The following is a 22,012-nucleotide window of genomic DNA, read 5'->3' on the forward strand; positions in this document are numbered from 1 at the left end:
GTTTGGATTTTATCAGAGGAAAGGTGAAGTATGGGCTATACTTTAAGACAATTCTTTTCCTGCCCTATTATTGGGAAAACGTGGTAACAGCACTGAAACGTTCAAAGCTGATGGCAAGGAGAATCCAGTAGGGGGAAATGGTGACCTGCCAAAAACTGTTCTGGTCCACGAAAACAGTAATGTGACCGATGCTTTGCGGCCTCATCCTGCTAACCGACATCTACTCGGACTCCGCCTCGTGAATACCCATCCACCCCCGGCTGCTATGTCACAGAGGAGGGAGGTCGGCGCATGGCCACAGAGAAGCGCGCTTCCGGAGACCGCGCGACATTTCCCGTGAGCCGCAGCCGACCAGGAGCGTCTATCTGGTTGCTCAGCAACCCCACCAGGGAGGAGGCTGGCACCCGCGATATTTACCAAACCTGAGTTACCGACCTGGCGCGTCCCACGAACGGTGAGATGCCTTCTGGGGCGAAGTGTGGGAACCAAGGAGGCCCTAGAGCCATGTTTCTCAAACTTGCCTGCCTGTGAGACTTTCCTGGAGCACTTGTTAAAATGCGGGTTCCTAACCCTTTTCTCCAGATATCTAGAATTTCCAGAAAAAAGTCTTAAAGTCTGTATTTTAAACGGAGGGCTAGAATCAGGCAAGGCTGGGAAACAGCTCTAGGACAGGGAAACAAGGGTGGAGGGGTAGCCGCTAAGCTGAGGGAGCGGGATCAGTGGGTTTGAAAAAGGGAAAGCCTCATAGCTGGCAGTCTACAGCTTCTGAGTTTGGAGCTACCTAAGAATCCCAGGGACGGGGGAAGCCTGGTGGGCTGCCTTCTATGGGGTCGCACAGAGTCAAACATGACTGAAGCGACTTAGCAGCAGCAAGGGAAATATACAAACCGAATTCAGAAAGGTCCCTTGCATCTGGCCTAGCCAGCTGGAGCCCAAAACGATAAAAAGTCAAGGGGTCTACTAAAGTGGATTCCCCAAGCACTTGTAGTAGAGCAGGTCTAAGCTAACTTCCCTGGTGGCTCAGATGGTAAAAGCATTTACCTACAATGCAGGAGACCAGGGATCCATCCCTGGGTTGGGAAGATCCCCTGGAGAAGGAAAATTGCAACCCACTCCAGTACTCTTGCCTGGAAAATTCCATGGACGGAGGAGCCTGGTAGGCTACAGTCCATGGGGTCACAAAGAGTAGGACACGACTGAGCAACTTCACTTTAAGCTGTCCCCACTTAGTGATCTGGAGAGACAGAGACATCCTAGCAAGTGGATGCCTGAGATAACAGAGATATATAGAAGGGATAAATTATGAAAAAGCAGTTTACAAAACTTTAGAAAATAATGAAACTCTTTTAAAAGAAAATCAGGGACATCTCACAAATGTTGACATAACTATTTTTATTATATTGTTCTAAAGTGTATTCAAATCCAAACTAGGTTCAGTTTAAACTCCTGAAGCTTATAATTTCTCTATAACAAACTATAGAACCAATAAAGGGGATATTCTATTCAGGAGATCAATGGTGGTGTTTTGATGAAACCAAATCCTCTCTTGCGGATCTGACTGCTACAATGCACATTCTTTTGAGTCAACAGTCTCTATTATTGTGTTACCGGTTGATTCAATTATCTCCCTTTCCATATTCAAACCCTTGGGAAGCTTGCCTATGACTTGTTGATGAGGTCCATTGGCCTTCCTCTGGTTTAATACATACTTCACTTATATATGACGTTAGACTCTTTCCTTTTCTAGTTCTCTGAGGAAATTAATTTCTGTACAAACACCAACTTGTGCACTGGAATGTAGAGACAAAGGCCAGTTATAGCATGGTCATTCATGAAGATTCAGATCATCCAAAATTTATGTTTTAGCCCAGGTTAGAAAAAAGAGCCTGAAGGAAAAACTCATGTGATAACACTTTTGCAGGGGTTGTAATCTCACGGAAGCAGGAGAGAGGCAGGAAAGGACTAAGAGACGGAAGGAGAGCAAATTAAGAGTTTATAACCCAGAAGACGGAGAAGGCAATGGCAAGCCACTACAGTACTCTTGCCTTGAATATCCTATCGATGGAGGAGCCTGGTAGGCTGCAGTCCGTGGGGTTGCTAAGGGTCGGACACGACTGAGTGACTTCACTTTCACTTTTTACTTTGACACATTGGAGAAGGAAATGGCAACCCACTCCAGTGTTCTTGCTTGGAGAATCCCAGGGATGGGGGAGCCTGGTGGGCTTCCATCTATGGGGTCACACAGAGTCGGACATGACTGAAGTGACTTAGCAGCAGCAGCAGCAACCCAGAAGAACACCACATGTTTTCAAAGGGACCTTTTCAAACTGATGTGTCTCCTAAAAGTCCATCGGGGGAGGAGGAGAGAAGTCATTCATGGCTCCTGTCTCCCATTAGTCAAAGTCACTCTCAAAAGACATCACTTCCTTCATAGTATAGGGCTTCTCCTCCATGGCCACCTGTATAGAAGTCTCCTGCCTCAGCTGTAAGGGAAAAACCTTGGGTTGTATAACTTCTTTACGATATGCATTTTTACCGTAGTTATCAGTGTAAAAAATGTATTTGAAGTTTCCAGAAGTTTCTAAAATTTTAAGATATGGGCCAAATAAATCATATGTTTTAAATACTTTAAATATTTTTAAAACACTTTAAATATTTTTAAAACAGTGCATTTCAACACATTAGGTACAGAGAATATAATTCCTAAAAGAATGACATTTGCAATATAAACAAAAAATTTGATCCCTAAAAATGACTCAAAAAAAAAAAAAAGCCTTATGTGTGGCCTTAATTAGAAGAAAATTATAAAACTATTGAAAGTCATTTAAAGAAGCACTTCTAAAATGGAGACACATACCATACTAATGGAAAAGATAATTCAGAGAGATGTGTGCATGTGTGCCTGCTCAGCTGTGTCTGACTCTTTGAAATCCTGTGGACTGTATCCCACCAGGCTCCTCTGTCCATGGGATTCTCCAGGCAAGAACACTGGCAGGGGTTGCCATTTCCTCCTCCAGGGGATCTTCCTGACCCAAGAATCAAACCTGCATCTCCTGTGTGTCCTTACATTGGCAAGTAGAGTCTTTACCACTGATCCGCCTAAGAAGCCCAGGTGTTACTGCTTCACTAATTATTTCTAAATTCAATGCAATTCCTAATAAAATTCTGATAAGATTTTTTTATGGAACATGCTAAGTTAATTTTTTTTAAACATGTATATGAAAGAGTTAAGGAGGCGAGGATTCCGGAACTGCAGCAGAATAGGGAGCCTAAACAGCAGCTACATGGGTAGAACATGTCCACTGTAACTATTTTAGAATGCTGGAGTCTGCTGAAGGCTTACAACTTCCAAGAAGAATTAGATGATAACTGCATAAAATGTGGTTCATTTCGGTCAATTTCAGATCCTACCTCTACAATAGCTACCCATCCCCCAGACCCAACCCTGTAAGGAAGCTGGGCAGGGGTTTCTGTAGCATCTTGCACACAGCTTACAGGCACCAGGTGGGCAGAAAGCACACCATCCACCAAATATTGAGGATCTGCCCTCCTATCACTGACTGCTGCTTCTGGTTACAGAGATGCAGACAAAGAGGTGGCACCTCTCCCCATTCTTACAAACCCCACTCCCTCTGGCTGAAATGACTTTCAGGGGGATTTAAAGGGCTACTGCCTCCCTTTCCACTAACTTGCATTTATTTTTCTCTTTTTTCCTTTTTTGGAACAAGACATTAAAACACTAGGGCATTCAAAAGCAGCTGTACATACAGGGAAAACCAGAAACTGACCTGTACATGCCAAAAGAAAGGTTTCAGACTCAGGAAACACCTGAGAAGATCTAAGTTTACATCTCAGGCTGATCCCCAGCACAGAAATAGTCTGTAACAATCAAAAAACCAAAAACAATAACCAAAACAATAAGAACAAACCATAAATTCTAGAAAAGGAGGAGAATCTGATTTTCAGGGCTACAATATTATTAGATTAAAATGTCCAGTTTTCAACAACAAACAAAGGTATACAAAGAAAGAGGAAAGTATGGTCTATTCAAAAATAATCAGAGATTGTCCCTGAAAGAGACCTAATGGCAGATATACCAGACGAAGACTTTAAAACAACTGTCTTAAAGATGCTCAAAAAACTAAGGAGGTAGAGAAAGTCAAGACGCTGATACATGAACAAAATGGAGATATCAATGAAAGGTAGAAAACCTAAAAAGGAATCCTGGAGGTGAAAAGTACAATAACTGAAATTAAAAATTCACTTGTGGGTTTCAAAGGCTGATTTTAACAGGCATAAGAATCAGCCAATGAACTTGAAAAGAGGATCATGAAAAGTATTGAGTCTAGGAATAGAAAAAGAAAAATACTGAGAAAAGTGAACAGAGTCTAAGGGACTTGTGAGACAGCATCACACAGACCAATATATGCTTTGTGGGAGTCCTAGAAAGGAGAGCGGGAAGAAAGAAAAAAGGAAGGGGAGAGAGGAAGGATTTAGCAGAGAGAATGAAGAAATAATGGCTGAAACCTTTCCTAACTTGATGAAAAACATGAATCAAAAGATGCAAGAAGCTCACTGAACTCCAAGTAAGATGTACTCAAGAGACCCACACTGAGACACATTTTAATCAAACTTTCAAAAGACAAATCTTAAATGCAGCAAGAAATAACTCATTACATACAATGAACCCCTAATAAGATTATCCACACATTATTCATCAGAAATGTTCAGGTCAGAAGACAGTGGGTATATATATACAAAGTGCTAAAGAAAAATACCTGCCAACAAAGAATCCAGTATTGGCAAAACTGTTCTTCAAAAGTCAGGCAAAAATACATTTCCAGGTAAACGAAAGCTGAGGGAGCTCATTGCACTAGACCTGCCCTGCAATAGGGAGTCCAGCAAGGTAAAATGAAAGAACACTAGTTAGTGATTTGAAGATAGTAATTCAAAGCTATATGAAGAAACTAAGATCTCAATAAAGGTAAATACATGGACCATTATAAAAGCTGGAATTTTTGTAACAGCAGTTAGTAATTGCACTTTTTGTTTTTCCACGTAACTTAAGAGACTAAGATATTTTAAAACATGAGTCTAAAATCTAGTATTATTGTAACTTTAGTTTTTAACTCTCCATATTTTATTATATGATTTAAGTAACTAATGTATTTAAAGGAACTGTTGGTTTATGTTTTTAGGTACACAGTGTATAAAGAGGTAATTTTGTGACATCAACAATCAAAAAAGGTAGGGCGAGAGCTATAAAGGAACAGAGTTTTACATATTATTTAAGTTGTGCTTAGCTGCTCAGTCATGTCTCACTCTTTGTGATTCCATGGACAGTAGCCCACCAGGCTCCTCTGTTCATGGGATTTTTCAGGCAAGAATACTGGGATGGGTTGCCATTTCCTCCTCCAGGGGATCTTCCCAACCTACAGATTGAACCCATGTCTCCAGTGTCTCTGGCATTGCATGCAGACTCTTTACCTCTGGGCCACTGGGGGAGCCCCTTTATTTAAGGTAAGCTGGCACATATTCAAATTAGAGTGATATAACTTTAGGATGGTAAATGTAATCCCCATGGTAATCATAAAGAAAACAGCTCTGGAATATACACAAAAGAAAATGAGAAAGGAATTTAGTTTTACTACAAAAAATCAACTCAACGAAAAATAAGACAGGAAAGCAGAAAACAAGGGGCAAAAAGCTATAAGGCATATAGAAAATAAATAACAAGATGACAGAGCCAAACATTTATGCACCTAATGAGAAGCCATCAAAATATATGAAGTAAAAACCGACAACTGAAGAGATAAACAGATAATTCTACAGTACTAACTGTAGACTTCAATATTCTGCTTTCAGTAATGGATAAAACAACCAGACAGAAGTAAGGAAATAGAGGTTTTAAATAACATCATAAAAGAACTGGGTCTAACAGACATATACAGAATGTTCCACCCAACAACAACAGCACACATATTTTTCTGAAATGCACATGGGACATTTTCCAGGATAAACCATATGTTAGTCCACAAATTAAATTCTGATAGATTCTAAAAGATAGATGTCATACAAAGTATCTTCTCTAACCATAATAGTATGAAGTCAAAAATCAGTAACAAAAAGAAAATTGGAAAATTAACAACAAGCAACACACATACCAATCAAAAAGGAAATCACAAGAGAAATTAGAAAATACTTAGAGATGAATGAAAATGAAAAATACAACATACCAAAACTCATGAGACACAGTAAAATTGATACTAAGAGGGAAATTTATAGCTATAAATGCTGACAAGAAAAACAAGAAAGATCTCAAATCAACAGGCTAACTTTACAACTAAAGGAACTAGAAAAATAACTAAACTAAGGCTAGTAGAAAGAAGAAAATGATGAAGATTAGAGCACAGGTAAGTGAAATAGAGAATATAATATAGAGAAAACCAATGAAATCAAAAGCTAGGTCTTTGAAAAGATCAACAAAATTGACAAACTTTCAGCTAGATGGACTAAGAAGAAAAAAAAGACACAAGGAACTAAAATGAGAAATGAAAGTGGGGACATTACTATCAATCTACAGAAATGAAAAGTATTGTGAGAATACTATAAACAACTGTATGTCAAAAACTGGATCAGTTCAGTTCAGTTCAGTCGCTCAGTCGTGTCCGACTCTCCGCAACCCCATGAATCACAGCACGCCAGGCCTCCCTGTCCATCACCATCTCCCGGAGTTCACTCAAACTCATGTCCACAGAGTTGGTGATAACCTAGATTAAATAGAAAAAAAAACCCTAGAAACATAAAACCTACCAACACTAAATCATAAAGAAATAAAAAATCTGAATAGACATGTAACTAGGGAGGAAATTGAATCAGTAATCAAAAATCTCCCAACAAAGAAAAGCCCTGGCTCTGATGGCTCCACTGGTGAATTCAACCAACCATTTTAAGAAAAATACCAAACCTTCTCCAAGTTTTCCAAAACTTTGAGGAGAAGGGAACACATTCTTACTCATTCTGTGAGGCCAGCATTACTGTGATACCAAAGTCAAAGACACTGAAACAAAAGAAAACTACACATGTATATGTATGACTGAATCCCTTTGCTGTTCACCTGAAACTATCACAACATTGTTAGTTAAATCAGTTATACCCCAAACCAAATAAAAAGTTAAAGAAAAGAAAAAATTAAGAAGATGCAAAAGCCTGAAAAAAAAAAGAAAATTACAGACTAATATCCCTTACAAGCACTGATGCAAAAACGCTCAACAAAACACTACCAAACCAAATTCAGCAGCATATTAAAAAGATTATACACCATGAATAAGTGGGATATATCCCTAGAATACAAGGATGGTCAACATATAAAAACTGATTTATATAATATTTTATATTAACAGAATGAAAGAAAAAAACAGATAATGCAGAAAAAACATTTGACAAAATTCAACAACCTCAATTTTCACAATAAAAATACTCAACCAGCTAGTAATAGAAGGAAACTACCCAGATATAATCAAAGCCACATATGAAAAACCCAAAGTGAACATCAGACTTAATAATGAAAGAATTTCATTATTTTCAATAATGAAAGCATTTCCTCTAAGGCAAGAATGCTCACTTTCAACACTTGCATTCAACAGCACACTGGAAGTTCTAGCCAGAAACATTTGGCAGGAAAAAGAAATAAAAGGCATCCAGAATGGAAAAGATGAAGTAAAATTATCTCTGTTTGCAGGTAATAGGATCTAAACCATAGAAACGCTAAAGATTATATATATGCATACACACAAATGTTAGAACTAATAAATGAATTCAGCAAAGTAACAGGATAAAAAGTCAACAAATATCAGTTGCATGTGTATACACAATGAACAACCTGAAAAGGAAATTTTTTTAAAAACTTCCATTTACAGAAGCATCAAAAAGAATAAAACACTTAGGAATTAACCAAAAAGGTGAAAGATTTATACACTGAAAACTATATAACACTGCTGGAAAATAATTTAAGAGACAGAAATAAATGAAAACATATCCCTTCTCCATGGCTTGGAAGACTTAACATTGTTAAGATGTCAATAATACCCAAAGCAATCTATAGACTTACTGCAAGCCTTATATAAACCCCAATGATGGGTTTGTGTTTCTTTTTAAGAAATAGAAAAATGCATCCTAAAATTCATAAGGAACTCAAGAGGTCCAAATATCCAAAACAATTTTGAAAAAGAACAAAGCTAGAGGACTTGCACTTCCTGATTACTGCAAAGTTATAGCAATCAAAATAGCATGGTACTAGAATACAGACAGACATAAACCAATGCAATAAAATAGAAAGACAGAAATAAATCCTCACATATATAGTCAAAATGATTTTTGACAAGAGTGTCAAGATCACTCAATGGGGAAAGGACAGTCTTCAACAAATGAAGCTGGGAAAGTTGTATATCCACATACAAAGAATGATGTTAGACCCTTATTTAACATCAAATCAAAGATTAACTCAAAATAGATCAAAGACCTTAATATAAGACCTGAAACTATAAAACTCATAGAAGGAAACAGAGAGCAAAAGCTCCACAATATTGGATTTGGCAATGATTTCTTAGAAATGACATCAACAGAACAGGCAACAGGATAAAAAGAAGGTAAATTATATTTCATGAAAATTATTTAAAATTTGCGCTATCAACAGAGTAAAAAGACAATACTGAGAATGGGAGAAAATAATATATCTGATAAGGAATTGATATTCAGAATATGTAGAGAACTCTTAAATCTCAAACGGGCAAAGAACATGAAACTGTTTATAAATCATACATCTGATAGGGGTCTACAACTCAGTAAGAAAACAACCTGATTAAAAATGGCCTAAGGACTTGAATACATTTCTCCAAAGAAGATAGGCGAATGGCCAATAAGCACATAAAAAGAAGCTCAACATCACTAATTAGGGAAATGAATATTGAAACTACAATAAGATACTACCTCACGCCCATTAGGATGGATACTATAAAAAATACACATAATAACAAGTGTTGCAAGAATGTGAGTTACTGGAACTCTTGTGCAGTTGGTTGTAATGTAAAATGGTAAAACTACTGTGGAAAACAACAGCAGTTACTCAAAAAATCAAAAGTAGAATTACCATATGATCCAGCAATTCTGCTTACATACATATACCAAAAAGAATTAAAAACAGAATCTCAAAAAGATTTTTGTGTACCCATGTTCACAGCAGCATTATTCACAATAGTTAAAGCACAGAATCAACTCAAATGTCCATAGATGAGTAAATGGTAAGCAAGATCTAGTATACACATATAATGGACTATTATTCAATAGTAAAAAGGAAGGAAGTTCTGACTTACGTTACAAGGATGAACCTTGAGGACATTCAGTTCAGTTCAGTTCAGTCACTCAGTTGCATCCAACTCTTTGAGACCCCATGAACTGCAGCACGCCAGGCCTCCCTGTCCATCACCAACTCCCGGAGTTTACCCAAACTCATGTCCATTGAGTCAGTGATGTTGAGGACATTATGCTAAGTAAAATAAGCCAGTCACAAAAATAAAATATTATTCCACTTATATGAGGTTCTTAGAATCATCAAAATCACAGAGACAAAGTAGAACAGTGGTTGCCTGGGCCATGGAAGACAGGAGAGTATAGGGAACTATTGTTTAACAGGAACAGAATTTCAGTTTTACAAACTGAAAAGAATACTAGAGATAGACTATGGCAATGGCTGTACATTATAAATATATTTAGCAAAACTGAACTGTACACTTATAAAATGCTAAAGATGATAAACTTTGTATTTTGCCACAATAAAAAAATTGGAAAATAAAAGAAAAAAAGAGTTAGGAACCAAGACTAATCAAGGTGGAGAGATATTATTAAGCAGAAGCTATATTTTTTTAGTATAGTAAAATGTATCAAGAAATTTTTTGTTCGTGTTTTATGCTTTTTGTACCACATAAGTTAACTCCTTCTGTATCCTAATTTTAAGAGAAAGACCTATATTTTCTTCTAAATATATTAAAGTTTTGCTTTGCACATTTTAGTCTTATCTAGAAGTATTTTCACCACTGTCCTATGAATACATTCAAAGTTTTCACACCATGTGTTCTGATTTTAGATACTAAGGTACTATGGTACTAAGGTACTATGAAAAAAAGAGCCAGGAGGCCTGGTCTCATTTTCAACTGTCACTAACTTGACTGGTTCAAGATGAATCTCTGGCCCTTAATTTCTTCGTGGGAGAACACTAAATGATACTGAGGTCTTTTTCAACTCAAAGAGAGAAAAAGGCTCCACCCACAATAACAAATCAACACTAGGGAGATTAAAAGATTTAAAAGTAAAACTGAATGTGCACTGTAATTTAATTTAATTTTGTTGTTTTATATCTTTTTATGAAAATAATTAAAACTATAAACTTAGAAAAAACATAACCCTAAAACTGCTTGTGAACTACTTGATCAATGCTGCTGCTGCTAAGTCACTTCAGTCGTGTCCGACTCTATGTGACCCCATAGATGGCAGCCCACCAGGCTCCCCCATCCCTGGGATTCTCCAGGCAAGAACACTGGAGTGGGTTGCCATTTCCTTCTCCAATGCATGAAAGTGAACAGGGAAAGTAAAGTCACTCAGTCATGCCGACTCTTAGCGACCCCATGGACTGCAGCCTACCAGGCTCCTCTGTCCATGGGATTTTCCAGGCAAGAGTACTGGAGTGGGGTGCCATTGCCTTCTCCACTTTATCAATAGTTTTATATATTAAAAAGTCAAGGTAATTTTTCCTAAATTGCTGTGTACATAATACTCCTTTTTTTCTGTGTTTTGTAGAAAGTTGGGCATAAAACAATACTTAAACTGCTTCTTAACATGGTATCAGAAGAGAGCTATTGCCAAGAGTTTGATTTATAGAGAAGTCATGGTTCGACTGACTTTGGATCTAATTGCCAAGAACAGCAATCTTAAACCCCGAAAAGAAGAAAACACTCTACAATACCTGAGGAAAATAACTCATATAAATTTTTCAGATAAAAATATAGATGCAATTGTAAGAACTCTGAAATTATTTCCTATTTTTATATAATTAGCAATGTAAAGTATAGAAATTAGTATATCCAAGATGTGGCTGTATTTTAAAAGATCTTAATGAAAGCTGGGATATTTTTGAGCAGAATTTCACTGCTACCTCTTGCCTACTTACTCTAACTCTACCACAACACAAAAAATGATAGACTCTTTAAAATATCTTTAATTATTTTCTTACCTTCAAAAGTAAGTAGTGTTCATTTATATAAAGACATATAAAGAGAAAGAAATTGACTTGTAATTCTTTCACATAGAGAAAACCAAGGGTGATGTCCTTTCTCCCTTTTTTTTCTAGACATAAGTGTTAGTCACTTAGTCATGTCCAACTCTATGTGACCCCATGGACTGTAGTCCACCAGGCTCCTCTGTCCATGGGATTCTCCAGACAAGAATACTGGTGTGGGTAGCCATTCCCTTCTTCAGGGGATTTTTCCCTACCCAGGGATTGAACCCAGGTCTCTCACATTACCCCGGCAAATTCTCTACCACCTGAGCCACCAGGGAAGCCCCCTATACATACTAGACATATAGTCATATAGTTTTACAATAATGGGTCATATTGAATGTACTGTTTTCATTTTTTAATGAGATCTACAAGATATTACTAAAGAAATTAAAGGATATTTAATGGTATTCCCTTCAATAGCATTATTATAGCTTATTAATCCACTGTTCTTGACCATCTAGATGACTTCCAGTGTTTTTTCAGTATCACAAACCACACAGTTTATTTCCAATCCTACAGAAAGATTAAGCCCTGATTCATAACGTTGAAGCAATAATTGGTTAGATGCTTTAACTTCCAGAGGAGTCTTACTGTTTCCAAGGAAAACTGCTTGCACTGGGAAAACCCTTCTTAGCAAACACAAACTTGTTGATAAGGTTACAGAATACTAAAGCCTAGAACTAATATTGTAATCATTCCGGTCTTATTTTGACTGTGCTAAGAATGGGGGAATTCTGATCTTTTATATTAACCTTAATGAAATGTGTAGAATGATTGAGTAAAAAGCTTTCTTGAAAACGACCCTCTAAGTTTTCAGAAGAAATTAAGTATGATCTGTTTCTGTTTTCCTTTTAGGAAGACCTCTCTCTTTGTAAAAATCTTAGTGTTTTATATTTGTATGATAACCGCATTAGTCAAATCACTAACCTGAATTTTGCCACCAATCTGACCCACTTATACCTACAAAACAATTGTATTTCATGTATAGAGAGCCTCAGGTCATTAAAGAAACTGGAAAAACTGTAAGTGCTTTTATTTCTCAGTAATGTAATTGTCATCATTACAGTAATATTTTTGCATGAAAGCATTTCCTTTATCTGCCTCATTTTTACTCCTCCGCAGTATTGCTGTTACTTTACATATGTAATACTCGATAATTTGTGTTCTGTAAGCCCTGGTATGCTTCTTTTGCAGGAGGGTGAGTTGTCTCAAGGGTTCATCAGTTCAGTTCAGTTCAGTTCAGTCGCTCAGTCGTGTCCAACTCTCCGCGACCCCATGAATCACAGCACGCCAGGCCTCCCTGTCCATCACCAACTCCCGGTGTACACTCAAACTCATGTCCACAGAGTCGGTGATGCCATCCAGCCATCTCATTCTCTGTCGTCCCCTTCTCCTCCCGCCCCCCAAAACATGCTTATTTAGGCTCAACTGGTGAAAAAAGTGTCCATGGAACCCAAATGAGTTCTGTGCCTTTCAGAATCATACATCTCAAAAGGGCAGGGTCATAGAATTGATAATGTTGATGTAGATTTGACTGTAAAAGGCATTCAATTCAGTTCAGTCGCTCAGTCGTGTCCGACTCTTTGTGACCCCATGAATCACAGCACACCAGGCCTCCCTGTCCATCACCAACTCCTGGAGTTCACTCAAACTCATGTCCATCAAGTCGGTGATGCCATCCAGCCATCTCATTCTCTGTCGTCCCCTTCTCCTCCCGCCCCCAATCCTTCCCAGCATCAAAGTCTTTTCCAGTGAGTCAACTCGTCGCATGAGGTGGCCAAAGTATTGGAGTTTCAGCTTTAGCATCAGTCCTTCCAATGAACACCCAGGATTGATCTCCTTTAGGATGGACTGGTTGGATCTCCTTGCAGTCCAAGGGACTCTCAAGAGTCTTCTCCAGCACCACAGTTCAAAAGCATCCATTCTTCGGCGATCAGCCTTCTTCACAGTCCAACTCTCACATCCATATATGATTTTAATTAAACAATGGACCCAGTGGATCCAATTTCCCCAGATTGGAAGAACTATCACTGCTTTCCAAAAAGCATGCCAAAGTCTCAGAATGGGGGGAAAAAGTGAGGTGGGAGATGCTTATTAAAACTTCATATTGCTGTATAAAACAGATACGCAAAAAGGATTTACTATATAACAGGGAACTATATTCAATATCTTGTAATAACCCATAATAGAAAAACAATCTGAAAAATATATATATATATATTTGGATCACTTTGCTGTACACCTCAAACTAACACAATACTGTATATCAACTATATATCAATTTTAAAAATGCAGATTGCTGGGTTCCAACCTAGGTAACCAAATCAGAATCTCTGGCAGTTAGGCTCAGAAATCTTCATTTTTAAACCTATAACCCAGATGGTTCTTATGCACTCTAACACAAGAGGAGCACTGACAGGATTATTCCAGTTATCTCATTTTAAAAATGAACATTTCTCAGGATTAATTAATTGTAAGAATCAAATAAACAAACCTTTCACTGATTCAATACAAACAGAACATTCTTTTTTTTTTTGTTAATTAATTTATTTTTTATTGGAGGCAAATTATTTTACAATATTATATTGGTTGGTTTTGCCATACATTGACATGAATTCGCCCTGGGTTTACATAAGTTCCCCCTCCTGAACCCCCCTCCCACCTCCCTCCTCCCTTTATCCTCCCTCTGGGTCATCCCCGCATGCCAGCCCCGAGCATGTACAGATGACCTTTGACTACTGAGGATTTTCAATAGAAAACACTATAGAGCTGCATGGTCCATGGTCTAGTTGGTAGATCTGCAAATATGAAGTAATCAGGGATAAAGAGTGACCACAAGAAGTGATATGCAAATTTCACTGCATGAAGGTCAGCATCCCTAACCAGACCCCATACACACACCCAATATTCATTGGTCAACTGTATATTTTTCAAATAGTTCAATGACTTTGTTATGTTTTCATCATACATATAGACCGTGATGTCTCAGAAAGCCTACTTAAAATTTTGTTTTATATTTTGCAGATATCTGGGAGGCAATTACATTGCTGTCATAGAAGGCTTAGAAGGACTAGAAGGACTAAGAGAGCTTCATGTTGAGAGTCAGAGGCTTCCCCTTGGAGAAAAGCTCGTGTTTGATCCAAGAACCCTTCATTCTTTGGCAGTGAGGCTGCATTTGAGTATTCTGACAAAGACTATAGTGACCAATGGTTATAATGAAAAAAAAGGAAGGTGGTGAAGGTTTATCTGGATGTTGTACATACTGTGCATGTTTATATGGTCAGTTGAGAAATTTGAGGGCTAAAACTAATTTTTCCTACCTAAGTTATTTGGCTGCACTGGGTCTTAGTTGCAGCACGTGGGATCTTAGTTGCAGCATGGGACATCCAGTTCCCTGTCCAGATATTGAACCCCAGGCCCCCTACACTGGGGCTTCCTTGGTGGCTCAGACAGTAAAGAATCTGCCTGCAATGCAGGAGACCTAGGTTCAATCCCTGGGTGGTGAAGATCCCCTGGGGAACAGAATGGCTACCAACTCCAGTATTCTTGCCTGGAAAATTCCATGGAAGGAGGAGCCTATCAGGCTAGTCCTGGGGTCGCAAAGAGTCGGATACAGCTAAGCGACTAACCCTTCCACTTTCCCCTACAATGGGAGCATGGAGTCTTAACCACTGGACCACCAGGGAAGTCCTGGGTAGTGCTTTAAATTTTAAAAGAAAAGAATGACCTGATTTCTATCCTATCCTCCCTACTCTCCTATAGAAACAACTGTTTCAGCTCAACCTCAGATGAACCAAGTAGACTCACCCCACTGTGGGGATGGCTAGTTCTATTACAAATTGCCACTAAAAACACTTTTGCATGCTCATTTTTGGCATAGATTCAGGCAGATTCTGAAATCCTATATGTAAGGCATACTTTTAAAGCTATACTTCAAGTCCTGAAAAGTATCAAGAAGTTATCTTCTCTAAAGGTGGGATACCTGAGTGAGTTGGTCTCCATCTTGGTAGAGAATCCTGGGCCTTAGAGTTTAGATGCCTCTGACTTAGTGTTGCTCTATTATATACTTATGTCCTCATTAACAGCTGATTTTGAAGTTCTTGTTAATTAGGTAATTATTATTTTACCTGGCTCCTGAACATACAAATTACCGAGAGAAAACTATATGGAGAGATACAGATAAAAATACAAACAAGATATTCTTTCAATTCTTGATCATATTTCCTATTTAGAAGAACAAAGATGAAAACTATTTCTCCCTAATCTTAGTGATATTTAACACAAAAGGATAATTTGCTTAAACTAAAATAAGCATTTTTTCTACAATGTGTTATTTTCTTATTGGGACATCTTTTTTCTCTCCTTCCTTCTTGGCTTCTATCTATAAATTTCTCTCATATCTTGGAAGAGAAAAATCGGACTTATGAAGGAACTTTAGGCAAAAATAGTAAGTTATATTACAATTACTATAGTCCTAAAAGTTTCATCAGAAAAAAAAAATGGCATAAAAACAAAATTTCCAAGGATTTTTATTTTCTTGTCTAAAGAGGAAAACAGCCTGGACTGATCAATTTAAAATTTTTCACAGATTGGGATTTCTAGTTTCTACGTATAGCATTAAGTAGATTATTCATTAATCCTAAATTAGTTCCTTTTCTTACAGAAATCCCTCTCTATATTGAATATCAGCAATAATAATATTGATGACATAAGAGACTTAGAAATACTGGAGAATCTTAATCAGCTCATAGCAGCTGACAACCAACTTCTGCACGTGAAGGTAAGGTAAAGAAAAAAGTTTTCAATATTTACATGAAATTGTGATTGAAAATAGTTATTTTACTATAGCTATAAACTTACTTTTAAAACTATTCTAAATTTGTTCTAAAACTAGTTTATGAGTCTTTACTTTGTAATGTATTTATTTGCATAATTCTGCTCTTACCTGATTTTCTCTACCATACCCCAAGATCTCTATCCCTCACCAACAGACAGATGTTTCTCTGAGAAGGAAGTATATGCTTTTTCCACTCTATGTTATTTTTCTATCAAATGTTTCCCTCTAGATACTTTGCTGTCAAAGGTCCGTATAGTCAAAGCTATGGTTTTCCCAGTAGTCATGTACAGATGTGAAAGTTGGACCATAAAGAAGACTGAGTGCCGAAGAAATGCTGCTTTTCAAACTGTTGGAGAAGACTCTTGAGAGCCCCTTGGACTACAAGGAGATCAAACCAATCAATCCTAAAGGAAATCAACCCTGAATATTCATTAGAAGGACTGATGTTGAAGCAGAAGTTCCAACACTTTGGTCACCTGATGTGAAGAGCTGACTCATTAGAAAAGACCCTGATGCTGGGAAAGATTGAAGGCAGGAGGAGAAAGGGATGACAGAGGATGAGATGGTTGGATGGCATGATCAACTCAATGGATATGAGTTTGAGCCAACTCCAGGAAATGGTGAAGGACAGGGAAACCTAGGGTACTGCAATCCATTGCGTCACAAGGAGCGGACACAACTGAGTGACTGAACAAGACACTAGATCTCTTGCCTCTTAACTCTGATCTCCCAATGAACAAGTTTCCAGTAACTGTAACTAGACCTGAACTCTCTCCTTGCTGCTCCTCCAAGGGAAACACCTGTGTCTTACACTAGCTATATTCTGGCCATATTATGCCATATCATACCACATTCATTCAATTACTCATTCATTCAAACATATACTGGGCATCTACATGTTTCCCAGGCATTATCCTACTCCATGTAGCTCAGAAGAAGAAAGAGTACAGTCCCAGGGAATAAAGAAAAAAAATCAACAAGTGATCAGACTACAATGTGGTTCTGTTTTCATAAGTATTATGGTATCACTAACTTAGCCTAGGGCTAGGGAAGACTTCCTGGAACCAGTCATTTGTGAGCTGAACCACTGCCAAGACCTCATAGTTTCTGGTTTGGCAATGAGGTGGCTGTGATATAATTCCTTTATATAAGACCATAGGAGGAAGAATAGGCTTCTTTCCCCCATAAATAGAACTCTTATTTCAAACACACTTACCAAAGAAAGCTATCGCTGACTCTAAAACAGTTACTCCTGGTCTTATTTCCAAATTTAGTACCATTACCTTGCTCATCTCATAGCCGCTATAGTTGTTTACTTGCTAGGTTGTGTCCATCTCTGCAACCCCATGTACTGCAGCACACCAGGATTCCCTGTCCTTCACTATCTCCCAGAGTCTGCTCAGACTCATGTCCATTGCATTAGTGATGCCATCCAACCATCTCATCCTCTGTTGCCCCCTTCTCCTCCTGCCCTCAATCTTTCCCAGCATCAGGGTCTTTTCTAATGAGTCAGTTCTTCACATCAGGTGGCCAAAGTGTTGAAGCTTCAGCTTCAGCATCAGTCCTTCCTATGAATATTCAGGGTTGATTTCCTTTAGGATTGACTGGATTGATCTCTTTGCTGTCAAAGGGACTCTCAAGAGTCTTCTCTGGCACCACAATTCAAAAGCATCAGTTCTTCAGTGCTTAGGTTTCTTTATAGTCCAACTCTCACATCCATACATGACTACTGAAAAAATCATAGCTTTGACTATATGGACCTTTGTTGGTAAAGTGATGTCTCTGCTTTTTAATACGCTGTCTAGGTTTGTCATCATTACTGTAAGCAGTAGATAATTACTAAAATAAATATTATTCTACTACAAATGAATTCCCCCAAATACTGAAATGCCTTTAAGAGCAAGGACTTTTTGTCAATTTCAGGATGACCTAGAGCTCTAGTAGACACCTACTACGTGTTTATAAAATGAATGAATACAAGAACAATTTAGAATATTCAACCATGTGTGGAAGGAATGAAAATCATTTAGTAAGTTCCAGAGGCTGAGACACACCAAAAGTTGCTTTTTCTTCCCATAGAGAAAAGATATTCACAGTGTGAGGATGAAATCTCAAGTTCTTTTGCTTCCAGCAAGAAGATACACACAATTAAAAACACTTAGACACAGCTTTTTGGATGCCTGAATACAGACTTGCCCAGGAGTCATTTGAAATGTGCCTTTATGGTCATTTTAAATTATCCTCCGAAGGCTTAATCAAAGGGCAGGAAAGTTAGCATCAGAATATTAACTTAGTTCTCTTTATATATTCCTGGGATCAGTGTCTCCATTTTTTGGCTTTAATTTTTCCATTCTTTGTACTCATTGATCGAAGTTGCCCCAAAGCTGCTGACATCAAGCCCTGTGCCATGGGAGAGAAAGCTCAATGTGCCATACATAAAGTCACTGACATCCATCCTCAGAGTCTTCAACAACAGACAGCTTTGTGCCATGGGGAAAAAGAAGTGTACATCATTAGAGAATTCTAACCAAACCACTATAATTACCATGGCTTTTAGCACTCAAACCAGCTGCCTTTATTTGGACACTGTAGGTTCCTCAAATGCATCTACAGAAAATACATGAAATTAAAAAATGAAAAAAATAATGGTCCCTTAGGATGGCTGCATAAGGACCTGGAGGCACGGGCAAATGGCTTCTGTCCTCCCTGCTATTTAGGATTTCATTTCCTTCCCTTTCACCAACAGCTGCCACGGACTCCTTCCCCCAAGATCTTCTAGCCCTGCCATCATCTCTCCTATTCCCTGGTCCAAAGTCCAGGGCAGAGACTCAGGGTAAGGGAGAAGAGGTGAGGGTAGAAGAGGAGTAGAGGAAAAAACAAAATAGAAGATAAATCCTATCTTTCCATTCTATGTCTGCAGCACTTCTAATCAGCAGAATTTTCAAAAAAGCTCCATATAATCTCTTGCTTAAAACTCTTTTTCTGCTTCTAACCTCAGATCCATTCATTCATGCAGGAGTTCACCATTTCTTCTTTTTCATTCATTCAGAACACCTACCATGTGGCAGCACTTGCTAGACAAAGGGAAGACAATAGTGAGCAAAAAAACCCAGATCCAGTCCCTGAACTCAAAGAGCTCTCAGCATTGAGAGGAAGAGAAACATTAAGCACATAATTGTCCAAAAACATAAGTAAAACTGTACCCCAGGCAAGTGCTATAAAGGAGCAGTTTGTTACTGTGAAAGCCTATAACTTGGGAACTACCTGAGGGAGCTGAGTGAAGGCTTCCCTTAGGAAGGCAGTGCTGAGCTGAGCTCTGAAAGAACAGAATGGCTTACCAAGTAGACAGAATAAAGTGTGCAAAGGCCCTGGGGAAGGTAAGAGTAGGACCCAGGGAGCCTGCAAGAAAAGCCATAAAGGATATGGTCAAGTAGGGTAAGTTGCTCCCAAGAACTGAGACAAAGAAAGTACAAAATTGTCAATGTATGGCTCAGTGGTAATGTTAGTGGTGCCTGATCAAATGCACCAGGCTGCAAGAGTGCCCAATGATTGAGGAAGCAGAGGCAGTGACCAGGACCCTTATAACTCCCAAGTGTGGTCCTAGAACCAGCAGCATCAGAAATGCAGAATCTCAAATTCTGCTCCCAGACCTACTAAACCAGGACCTACATTTAAACAAGATCCCTACATGATTCATAAGGACATAAAAGTTTGAAAAGAGCTGGTCTGGACTACTCTTTAAGGAAGTGTAGTGATGGTGGGTAAGAGATAGAATAAAGCCCAGAGGAGGCGGAGAGACTGGAAATTGAAGAGAAGGATGATGCCAAGAGTAGGAGGCCTATGGAGAGAGGAAGGGATGAGAGAATTGATTCATTTGGGAAAAGAGGTGGGACTTTTCCTTTGCTGATAAAAATTGTAAAAAGGAATGGTAGAGGAAGTGTGAGACCAAAGGCAGACAACTGAGAAAACTCTATGCTAGATGACCCAGTTCTCTCTAATAAAAATGGTGGCAGAATCAATCACTGAGGAGGAGAAAGAAACATTTTAAGCCAAATAATACTCCATACTTTAGAAACTCCCTTCTTTAACTCATAGGGCTCTAGTTTAAATATTTACTTTTGACTAATAATTTATTTGCATTTTTTTCCCTGTAACTCCTTTAAATAAGAATGCAAATTGAGACTTCCTGGCAGTCCAGTGGCTAGGACTCCATGCTCCAGATGCAGGGGGTCTGGGTTCGATCCCTGATCAGGGAAATAGATGCAACATATCTGATGCTGGGAAGGATTGGGGGCGGGAGAAGAAGGGGACGACAAAGAATGAGATGGCTGGATGGCATCACCAACTCGATGGGCATGAGTTTGAGTGAACTCCGGGAGTTGGTGATGTACAGGGAGGCCTGGCATGCTGTGATTCACGGGGTCACAAAGAGTCGGACACGACTGAGTGACTAAACTGAACTGATAGTGCAACTAAGAGTCTGCATGCCACAACTAAAGATCCTGCATGACTCTAAGACCTAGCACACCCAACTCAATAAAATATTTTAAAAAGAATGCAACAATGTATTAAAAATATTAAATTACTGAATAACCATTTATAATAAAACCTGGATTTCTGCAAGTAACTTGATGAGCCATGAACCAGTAAAAGGCCAACATTATATATCTTGCTGATACTATTAAATCAAATAAATATCATGGCTGCAAAAATGTATAACAACTTGAAAAAAAGTTTAATCTTTACCTTCAGTTTTTATGTCTGCAAAGTTTGCTAAATCAATAAAATGATCTGAAAAGTTCATATCACACTCAGATATATCAGTGATTTACTTCATTGGTTTTCTGATGCCCATTTATCATGAGGTAAAGCATCTTAGAATGAACAGTGGAAATCAAAAATCTGACATGCTTGCCTTTTATAAAAACTAAATATTTGACTTATAAGATACAAACAGATAAACCACTATGGCCTGTCATGTATTTCCAGTTTCTAATTTATTCAACCTCTGCTCAATATTGATCCTGACAAGCAAAGTAACTCAAAAGATAAATTTATTCACTCTACAGTTTAGTCAGGAACAAGCCCAAAATTATAGATTTTCCCAGGCAGATGATGACAGGCAGTCTCGGGGATGACAAATGGCTGTCTTTAGATTTAGTTAGGACAGTTGGGCGAGACGTTTCCAATAAAGATTGGCGCATGCTGGTCAAATACAGGTTCATCAGTGGCCATCATTAATTGCAGCAAGAGCACTGCCAGTGCAGCAGGCTCCTATCCTAGAGCTTAGACACCAACCCTGCATGGGAAATAAATCAGCTCCTTAGTATTTTGCAGCACTCTTCTAAGTGATAGCATGACATGATCATTTATCATACCAAGACAGTCCAGAGAAGTGTCTGCTCCCTTTAGCAACTTACTGAAGGGCACAAAAGTGAAAGCATTTTATGAAAGACAGGAAGGCAATGCACAACCAGAGCGTATCCAAAGGGTAATCATATTTCAACACAGGATTAGTTTAGTCTTAAATAAACATACACTGGGAGGAGGAGTATGCTGAGGGTCATTTATCAAGTGACGAACAATTAATAAAAACCTACAGGACTCTCTATCCATATAAATTTTAAAGTTTTCTTATTGTTACTATAATGGGCATCATATTCAACAAAGTACAAAGATGCAATGCATAGTTCCATCCTTCCAGAGGTTTTTAAAATAAGAGAAATATAGTGAAATTCTCACAGAAAATAATTATGGCTGTATCAAAAGGTGTGGAACAAATGCTGGGAAGAGGGCATAACCCATGACCCAGGACTGAAGGATGAAGTTACAACTTTTGAAGA

General features: G+C 38.3%; 1 protein-coding gene across 1 annotated transcript in view; it reads left to right on the forward strand.

The window, feature by feature from the left end:
- The first annotated feature begins 286 nt into the window (after positions 1-286).
- Positions 287-22,012, forward strand: part of PPP1R42 (protein phosphatase 1 regulatory subunit 42) — a 40,608-nt gene continuing 18,882 nt past the window's right edge. Inside the window, exons 1-5 of the mRNA XM_055432596.2 lie at positions 287-454; positions 10,852-11,068; positions 12,188-12,354; positions 14,357-14,495; positions 15,996-16,112. Coding sequence (XP_055288571.2) covers positions 10,940-11,068; positions 12,188-12,354; positions 14,357-14,495; positions 15,996-16,112 — 552 coding nt within the window. The 5' untranslated portion in view covers positions 287-454; positions 10,852-10,939. The remainder of the gene's footprint in view (positions 455-10,851; positions 11,069-12,187; positions 12,355-14,356; positions 14,496-15,995; positions 16,113-22,012) is intronic.

Source organism: Moschus berezovskii, chromosome 16, assembly GCF_049115385.1.
Source record: "Moschus berezovskii isolate FMDL1 chromosome 16, NW_MosBer_1.0, whole genome shotgun sequence".
Taxonomy (NCBI): Eukaryota; Metazoa; Chordata; class Mammalia; order Artiodactyla; family Moschidae; genus Moschus; species Moschus berezovskii.